This window comes from Saccostrea cucullata, unplaced genomic scaffold (genome assembly GCF_032062105.1).
Source record: "Saccostrea cucullata isolate Sc308-1 unplaced genomic scaffold, CSIRO_AGI_Scuc_v1 ctg11750, whole genome shotgun sequence".
Lineage (NCBI taxonomy): Eukaryota > Metazoa > Mollusca > Bivalvia > Ostreida > Ostreidae > Saccostrea > Saccostrea cuccullata.
Window position 1 is genome coordinate 790 of NW_026922147.1, and position 10,363 is coordinate 11,152.

Consider the following 10,363-nt stretch of genomic DNA (forward strand, 5'->3'; position numbering starts at 1 on the left):
TGACCATACTTGTTGTTGGTCAAAGGGCGATTGTACGCTGTCCTTGTGTGGATCGATGGATAGAAGAGCAAAGCGATATGCCAGCTTGTGTTAAAGATGCGACTGGTGTTGAGCATTTGCTTGGTGCTCTCCTACCACTGAGATGGTTAGTCCGGATGACATATGTACATATAATAGAATCTTCTTTATTGGATGTTGTTGGCATGGTGAAACAGTATGGTCCAATTCAAGAAACTGCTAATTTTCCAGAATGTATCGATGTTAGACTTGCTCAAGTCTCTATGTTTTAGCGCTCTCTTTCATACTTTTTGATAATGTCAAACATGTTACTGTTTGTGATGAGGCTTTTCCTCTCAAACCATATCCATCACAACTTGATCAACCCAAGCAAAACTAATTACAGACTCTCTACGGCGAGACGTATAGTAGAAAACTTGTTTGGCATCCTGTCTAACATTGGGTTCCGACGATGACATTTTTGCAATTTTTCAGACACTTATTGCATTGGACATAGAAAAGGCTGAGGCTATGGTATTGGCAGTTTGTGCACTCCATAATTTTAAACGAAGAAGGATATGGAGAACAGTATTCAATATCAAAGTCCATAAAACAACACAAAATAGAAGCAGAGCAAACACTGACCTCCAAAACATCAGAGGTGGGATCAGGTGCCATGGAGAAGTGAGCATCCCCTGCTGACCGGTCACACACGAACAAAGTCTCAGTATGTTTATTTGCCCAAATTGAGTCAATATATATAGATATAATTTAATATACATGTGTTTTATTATATTGCACTATCTTGATCCGAAGAGTCGTATCACGTCGAGTTGACAGGCGCGGATCATCAGATTATGACTTATACATATGTTGCTATAGCACAAGGATATATAATAATAAAAAAAAGGTTTAATATTTTTTAATACTACACAGCAAAATTCCTCTTTTCTTAACTATTAAGACTGAAGTTTAAGTTTGTAAAAGTGCAATGTGTGTCAATCAAACGCGTCCCAAAATTCGTTGTTATACTTTCGATCACAAGGAGAGGGGGTATACTGTTTAACCCTTGTGTGTCTGTCCGTCCGTCTTACCGTCTGTCTGTCTAACCGTTTTCGTCGACGTTTTCTCAGCAACTTATCGCAGATGCTTGAAATTTCGAAACAATCTTCTCTGAGCTATGCCATATGTTGGAATCCATTTTTGTTAAAATCAGATGTCAATTTCCTGTTTATCCGTGCGTCTGTCCATTTCATAGATAACAAATTTTCGTCGCAGTTTTCTCAGCAACTTCTCATCGCAGATGCATGAAAGAAAGTGGGTGCTTTAGATGGCGATTCGGCAGGAATAGTGGCTCATACAAAGAATAAAAAAGATATTGATTTATACATTTTTTTTCAAAACCTAGCCAATGACTGTGTTGTAGGTGAATGTAAAATGGGCAAATATTCAATTAAATATGTTTGCTTTTATTTGAATATGCACCTGAATTTAATTAAATTTCAAAATTTATAATTGATCACAATTCATATGTTTAAATATCCCTACTATATGATTTTTCTTTCATTATTCTTTATTAAGTAAAGTTACGCCATTTTGAGAGAATGAAACAATGTACGATTTACTGATTGTCGTAATTAATTAGCATAATTAATTCGTTCAATTATGTAAATCGCACTTCACCCGAGTATACCCGATAGACCGGACGCATTTCATAGCGGTCCGGATTTCTTTCTTTATTAGTGTTCTTAAAAATTTCCAATTCAACATGTAATTAAGTATGTAAATATCTAGTGTTTAGTAGTTTAGTAGTAATGCTAGTTGTTTTTGTTTCTCTTTTTCCTTTGTTCTTACGACTTTTTAACTTTCTTCTTTGTCCTGAGGAAGGGACAGGGCGCCCCGAAAATTTGACAATTTTTATTGTTCGTGTCGTTGGTCATTTTTAGTGCTTTAAATATATATATATATATATATATATATATATATATATATATATATATATATATATTTTTTTTTTTTTTTTTTTTTTTTTTTTTGGCTTAAAATTTTTGAATTGGTAGTAAAAAGATACTCCTTGAATAAAGCTGCAAATTATGTTTTATAAATTATTTTACATTAATTGTATTATTTTCAATGCGTTAACATTTTGTCATTAGTGATAACGTTTCCAAATAGACATAAACATACATGAACTTGTAACTATAAAGTTACACCTGATGGAAAATATTGAATATATTAAAAAAAAAAAAGAAAAAAAAGGGAATTGGATCGTTCTGTTACATTCAATATTTTCAGTGCATTAGAAAACTGAGTTCAAAAATTATTATTTTAGTGTTAAACTTTTATTATATTCTATTAAATGTATCCAGCATAGATAATTTATCTTTCAGGACACCTTTTAATTGAAAAAAAATATTTACAAATAAACAAAACATAAGACAGAAATCCACTCCAATGAAGTTTCAAGGTTATGTATAAAAACTACATGGTGCTTGGACATTTAAATCTGAATTGTTTCCTGTCAATGATTCCTGCCGACTGCCTATCTAGTGCGCCCACTTTCTTTGAACTCGGTCTTCTCTGACGCATGTCATATGGTGGGATTCATTTTTATTTTAATCATGTCAACTTCCTGTTTGTTCTGCATCTGTCCGTTCAAACATGTTTCATAACAAATTTTCGTCACGGTTTTCAAAGCAATACTCATCGCAGATGCTTGAAATTTAAAATTTATTTTTTATGAATCTGATGTCAAATTTCTATTTATCTGTGTATATACCTGTAACGTTTATTAACATGATATTGCATATTAACATCAGAGCGGGGGTATTACTAGAGAGCATTGGCTCACAGATTTCTTGTTTCAATATCAGTTCAAGGTTAAAATTTTCTTTTTGTAAAATTTCAAATGTTTCTTACTATATTTCTGTGTGAAAAGCCGGTTGAGCTTAAGTGAAACTAATACCTTGGAGTAAAAAGTTATAGAAGTCGAATTGTCAAAAAATTAATAAAACCGCAACATTGAAGCATTCTTATCTGCATTAATTAACTTTTACAGCATCTTATGTGCTTCAAATTTTGAAACGTTTCTCCACTTTAACATTCTGGAGCCAGCTTCTTCATCACTAACTTCCCTATCTATGTAGTAATGTTCCGCGATCACCTGCATACAGATTAACAACGTTTCGAAAGTCATTTTTATTAGGTTGACAACGGAATGAAATAACAGAAAACAAGTATATGATCATTACAACAAAAAATGTGTTATCTGAAGAATACTAGGAAAGTAAAAGTCCTGAATGCTATCTGGTTTCGTTCCTTTAAAACATTTGCAATTTAAACATGTAGTTAAAAAAAGTAAGATATATGGTTACATTCTTGTATAAATATATTTTTCAAGCATATCGTTCATTCAAACTAGCACTTAACACCATATTCTGAGAAATACGTTGTATACATGAAAATTGTTGACAAAGAAAAAAATTTGGTCTTTTAAAAAACATAGAGTGTGCGATGGCTAATTGAAGCGATACACATCTTGAGCACCATTGTTGTGAAATCACTTCTTGAACTGATTTTTAATTCTTGTACCAGCAATAGCCATTTTCTGACGAAAATCAGGGTTCATAAAAGCGTAGATGAACGGATTTGCTACGTTATAAATAAAGTACATGTAGAACAAAATCGTGTTAAACGGTACAACCATTAGCTTCATTAGCCAAGCTGGTAGGAACGCCGCAATAAATACCAGAGCAACAACAGACAACATCAGAGCCGTCTTGATGTTATTTACACGGATACGCTCTTGTTTAAGTCGAAAAGTAGATGTCGCATCCGATTTCCTGTGATTTTTCTTCTTCTTTGCTCTTGACTTGGGTGGGGTTTCATTACTGGGCGTTGTAACCTGCGAACCTTCGTTATTTGGTTTTAACATGGGACTGTTCAAATTGGCATCCTTTTCAGTGGTTTCCTCGGTCACACACGTGTTTTGCGTTTCCTGACTAACATAAATAAAATCAGTATTTTCACTTTCACCAAGTTGTGTTTTACTGAATGTGCAACAGGGGAAAGATTCGGTTCTAAGTCGTCGTTGTCTGCGAGTAAGGATGAAGTGGTAAATAACAACATACAGGATGATTACCACAATTCCGCACGTCGCGAAAATTGATGCGTATATTGTATTATACACTTTGTAGAATGTTTCTCCTAACATCCGGGGGTTTCCGCACAAAAGTACCTTATTTTGCAAATATTGTTCTTGAAGTGCAAGCACCGCGGGGTGATCTGGTGAAAGCAATTCTGCCGTCGCTTGTATTTCAAGTGTCAGATTTGTATGATTTCTGTTCTTTCGTTCAATTAAACCAAAATTCAAGCAACTTACGAAACCAATAATCAGGGCTAGAATGCTTAGAGAAAATACTATAACTTTGGCTCTGAACTTCGTCATAATCTGGATGAAAGGCTTACATATGCAGTAATAACGATCCACAGCAATTGCTACCATCACAAACGCCGAAAAGGGTATAGTTGAGGTAACCAGAAAATGATAGGCTTTACACAAAGGGTCGTAAGGCACCCTAAAAACAACCATCTCCATTGCAGCCGTGGCAGGAATTGTAACCAGGCAGGAAGTAAAATCGATCCCCGCCAAAGTCAATATGAATATCGTTGAAGTCATTTTTGGTTTTAACATAGAAAAACCATATAAAACAAGGGCGTTGCCGGCAACTCCGATGACCGAGAAAATGATTAGCATCACAACAGCTGGGTATTCAACATCGTCTTCGTTTATAGCCTCTCCGTCATCCGAAACCTCAGTGGCATTTGACATCTTGTTTTCACCTAAAAAGGAAAATTAGAATAATTTGACGTTTGGTTTTAAAATACTTTACCTTGAAATATTTTCCCGTGTTTTATGTTTTTTTTTTTAAATATAAGCCAATGTTTTTTGTTTTCGTAGTGAGAGTGCACCGGAGGTCTAACATGTTTAGCTTGAGAATGAGCTCTATAGTCGCGGAGTTATTCCTTCCGATCCCATGATCCGTAAGGATTTGCTAATAGAGCAGGCGCTTTAACAGCATCAGTATACATGCGACTAATTCGAGTGAAAAATTCACGAAAAAGGGCATTCACATACACTAGATGAAAGTGCCAACGAACGAATATAACTTCGTCTTATCTTTCGCCCACTTTACATATTCATGTAAAATATTTTAATATCTTCGTATTTGAGATAACATGTTTCATTTCAATTCTGTGGTTCTCAGTTTTTAAACTAGATTTGTCAATTTACTAGATCAATATGTAGGGTGCATGATTGGTGAAACTGGGGAGGGGATGTTGCTTACTCTTGTTGTTACTTGACCCCATCTTTAGAATTTCTTATTTAATTGCTTTTTTTTTCATTAATAGAGCGATCATCGTTCACGGTTTGTATCAATTGAGAGTGTCATCTCCAAGTAATTGAAATGATTTGATGAACGTCGCAGTTTCATTACCAATTCTCCACAGGTGTCTATTTCCAATTGTGATTTATTCTAGAGGTGCATGTAATTCTGAAAGATATTTCACAAGTTTCATCAACCTGTTACATCGGTATATTAATTGCCATTATTCATTACGAAGAAAAATTGGTTTCGTGGATATTCTCAGATGTCATACATATTGCATGCAACTGTGAGATATACCTGAGGTAAACTACTTAGAATATACGTGACATGACTCTGGTAGGAATGAGGGGAAATACGCAGGTATGTCACCCCCACCAATATGCTACAGGGTTCTCCATGAGCTGTTCTACTGTGTTCTCCCGACAAAGTAAAAATTTTACCGACACAGTAATATCTGCAATAATAAGAAAATTAATCTAACATAAATTGTCTAATTGAAACGTTAATCAAACAATTCCACCGTCTTTCAATTCTAAAAGGTAGAACACTTAATTACTAAGGCTTCACCTTGCATAATCACTTACCTCTTACACCCTCGCCGGACTTTACGCATGAAGGAACAAAGACAAATAATTTGTTTTCACACTTCCATGTAACGGTTAATTGGTATTTGCAATAAAATACATTGTATTTTTTTGAAATATTTTAATATGTCTTTTCTATTGAGCCACGGCTCTAGAATTATGTTAGCACTGTAAGTCAAACATAACACTATACGAAGTCTTTTAATTGTAAATAAATTGCTTAAAATTTTCAACATGTTCAAGGAACTCGTAAAAGTATTTTACTATTGTGAAATTTGTTTTTTTGAAATTCGGTACTTTGATTAAAAAAACTGAAATAATCTCGGCAAATTAACTTTCAAAAATGTTAAGTACGTCAACTGTATCGACCAGAATTTCCTCTGCTTTTCAAAACATCTGTTTAAATTACTTTTATCAATATATACGACCATACCATTGTGTAACGAATTGGCGATATTTTTTTAAACAAGAGGCCCGTGGGCCTTATAGGTCATCTGAGCATCATGCAACAACTTTCCAGTGATTGAATTCGGTTCAAGTTTTAAACCAGATGCTATAGCATTCACAATTTTGACAGAGGCACTATTGCTCATCATAACTATACACTCAGCAATTGCTTAGTTTGGTTACTTAATACCCATAGGCAGGGTAGGGGAACAAAAAATGCATTTCAACTAATCAGTAGTATTCAGCAATAATCAATAGTGCCCCTTCTTCACATGAACCCCTGACCCTAGGTCCACACAATCCACAATTTTTAAAAAGGCACCCTTGCTTATCAAAATAATCTGATTAATACCAAGGAGAGGATTTCAAACAATTCATTCATATTCAGTTTATAAGTAGAGCCCCTTTTTCTATGGTATCCCTTAACCCTGGGGCCTTGAAATTCACAATTCTGGAAGAAGTTCCCTCGTCAACGGAAAAACCGCAGAGGTTTTTTTTTGTCCCCACGCTTTCGCGAAATAAATATATGCAGTATGAAAGCACTAGCCCCAACCCTTCAAAAGTTATGGTCAAGGTATGTTTTATTAAAGTAGGTAAAACTCCAAGGTCAAAAGGTCAAAGTTCTTTGTATCCAATGAAACTCAAAGGTTTTTTCACATTGATTACATATATGGAGTATGAAAGCCCTAGCCCTTACCGTTCAAAAGTTATGGTCAAGATTAAAGTGTTTTCACAAGTACGGAAATCTCGTCAACAGGTCAAAGTTGTTGGTATCCAATGAATGGTCTTGCCACAAAGAATACATATGTGAAATATGAAAGTCCTAGTATCTACCATTCAAATGTAATAGCCAAAGTAAAAGTTTTGATTTTTTGTGTAACAGTGGATCAAACTCCAAGGTCAAATTTGGTGGTACCCAAAGAAAGGTCTTGTCATAAGGAATACACATGTGAAATATAAAAATTGTAGTTCCACTAAATCAAAAGTTATGGGCAAGGTTAAAAATTTTGCGGAAAAACAGACAGACAGACGGACACGACAAAAATATATACCCCGAAACTTCGTTTACGGTGGCATAAAAATCCCTTATATATTTCATACGCGTACATGTTTAGCGACACTTCGTAAAATTCATGTTTAATGCAATCACTACTGTCTCCAAAACATTTTTTCGTAAACGGTCCCATCATGGATAATAATCTAATTGTGCATCAGCAAATCTTCTGTGTATTTACTACTTGGGCTTAAAAGAGGATTTATTTAAACCTTGTAAAGCATAAATCTGTTTACGACACCTAAGAAATAATCTCGGATGAGGACAAGAGATGCCGAGATTGAAGCATAGTCGATGATGTACAATAAAATGTGATGAGTTTTCCAAACAATTTATTGTCTTCTGCAATTGAACATACATGGCAATATAACGGGGCATTCTGTATATTGTGCCAACGAATTCACGCGGTGTGTGGTTTATGAGCACATCTTTGTATTCGACAAGGGCTGAAATTGACTTAAATTGAAGATCTTATTTCCCAGTCAGCTTTAGTCGGAGCCAATTTTAGCCCCAATTGAAATAAGAATAATGGGGTTGGTTTCTTCTGTTAAGCCAACAATAAGTAAAATTATGTTGTCAAAAACACCAGAGTCTAGTCACTTTAATTAAAACTCAAGTTCAGAAAAAAAGATTGGAAATGACGAGATACCAAAAGAGTCGTATTTCTTTAGATGCCATATAGTTATCTTTCTAATCATGGAGAGTAATTGTAGTGTAAAAGATATGTATTTAACGATACTAAGATAAAACACACGTCAATGAAAACAAGGAAATACACAGTGATATCTACTTATACACTTGTATTGAGCACAAAAGGGGTTTTAATATTCATTTTTTTTTCACACGTTTACTCCCTTATAAATCTAGTGGTTATAGCTCATGAGATATCATTTTTCTTGTCCACGGTTTTGATGACACATTTGGTTTATTTTAGTAAATTTGATCATGTTAAATATTGTGACGGTGTAAAACACGAGAAAGATATGCGTAAAACATGTGATAAAAAGATGTATTCGTGAAACTTATTGCGAGAGTTGAATTCTCTCCAATGCATTTCAGACTCCAAAAGTCAAGGCCAAAAGTGTTGGTATCCAAAGGAAGGTCTTGTTACAAGGAATAGACCATTAAAATATGAAAGCCCTATATTTCTAACTGTTCAAAAGTTATGACCAAGTTTTAAAAAAGTGGGTCAAACTCGTAGGTCAAGGTCAAAAATATTCATACCAACCGAAATGTCTTGTTACAATGAATACACATGTGAAGGATGAAAGCCCTAGCTCACACTGTTCAAAAGTTATAACCACGGTTAAAGTCTGGTATTATTTTGTAAAAGTAGGTCAAACCCCAGGGTCAAGGTCAAATTCGGTGGTACCCGTGGAAAGTTCTTGTCACACGAAAGACACCTGTGAAATATGAAAGCCATAGCCCTACCAACTCCATAGTTTTGGCTACGTTAAAGTTGACAACTGACAGAGAGACAAACAGACATACAGAACAAAAACAATATATCCCCGGGATATTTCCATCTGGAGGCATAAAGATATTTCTTACTTTGTGTAATTAGATACATTTTCCCTACCCACCGCTTTGTTTTTTTTATCCCCTCGCCAAGCCTCAGGATGAAAACAACTCGGAAAAAACTACACCTGAGCCTAAATTCCATTTCGTGCTGGTAGGGGTAGTTCTGACCAAGGACATTATTTATCTCCGTTCCCGCCGAGGGGAGATAATTTTCAAAAAAAATGGTTACTAATTCACATCCCCTAAATGCAAGGTCGTCTCCTTTAGCCCGTTTAATCTTATGTGAAGCAAATCACGTAACATCGACGTTTCCTTTTTTTCTGTCATTTTAAATATCACATCGACCGAGTATATAAATCTAAAATTTTCTTTTTCCCCAAAGTACATAACAGAATGTACTCCTGAGATTTGAACTTTGCAAACATTTGAAGATGTATGATCTGTCAATTTCCAATCACCTTTCTAATATGAAAAGTAATGAAAACAATCCTACAAGGCACTTTTTATTGTGTATGCTTTTTATAAGGTTATATAAATAACTCGGAGTTAAAATTTCCTGCAGTCATTCCCCTCCAATCCTTAAGGATGCTGTCTACTGTCGATTTTCAAGATGAAAATAATAATCACCGTCTTAGAATTAATTAAAAATGAACTTTCTTTCTTGATATCATTTAAAGCTTTGTTAAAGCTTTAATAAATTTTATCGTATTTAAATTCAACTTTCTAATGAACAACCGAGAAAATAAGCACCACCTTCAACTTTTTCTCAAAAACATACTAAATTGACAATTTCATATCACCTTTAAAATACTAGTTATTTAGAAAGTTTAAAATTTTAATTTTCATTTGAATATTTATATTTGACTTGAAACTCTTTAAAACGTTAGTTCATTAACATTGGGCTTAACAACACAAAGGAGAAGCAACACGTTTTATTTGCGTAAACTATTCATTTTACAAAAGGGGGTCTTACCGAGGATAAAGCGAAGGAATATAAAATAAATGCTTAAATTACAAAAACTAAGGATTAAGTTTTCAATTTCGACTCACATTGACAACAATTTCTAGGCCTTTAGAAATCATTCTAATATATGTAATATTTATGCGTGTTTGCAAGTTTACACGAAATTTCATGTTTTTATGTGGCGTATATTGTTTTAGTCCTGTCTGTTAATCTGTTTGTCTGTCTGCCTGTTGTCAACTTTAACCTTCGCCATAACTTTTGAACCATAAAAGATAGAAACTTCATATTTGGTATGCATACTCCATTAATAAGCTCTTACAAATGACACTACGGTCAAAGACCTTGTGACGTTGTTTGTGACCTATATGCTAAAAATAGCTTTTTTGAACTTTCACCATAAGTTTAG

At 34.3% G+C, this 10,363-nt stretch overlaps 1 protein-coding gene across 1 annotated transcript; it reads right to left on the bottom strand.

Moving 5' to 3' along the window:
• Nucleotides 1-3,180: 3,180 nt before the first annotated feature.
• On the bottom strand, nt 3,181-4,870 carry LOC134261267 (alpha-2A adrenergic receptor-like). Its single transcript, XM_062743715.1, has one exon. The coding sequence runs from the start codon at nt 4,826-4,828 to the stop codon at nt 3,557-3,559; it is 1,272 nt and encodes a 423-aa protein (XP_062599699.1). The 5' UTR covers nt 4,829-4,870; the 3' UTR covers nt 3,181-3,556.
• Nucleotides 4,871-10,363: the final 5,493 nt, after the last annotated feature.

Coding starts and splice junctions, on each gene's coding strand:
- LOC134261267 (XM_062743715.1), bottom strand. CDS start 4,828: ATGTCAAATGCCACTGAGGTTTCGGATGACGGAGAGGCTATAAACGAA.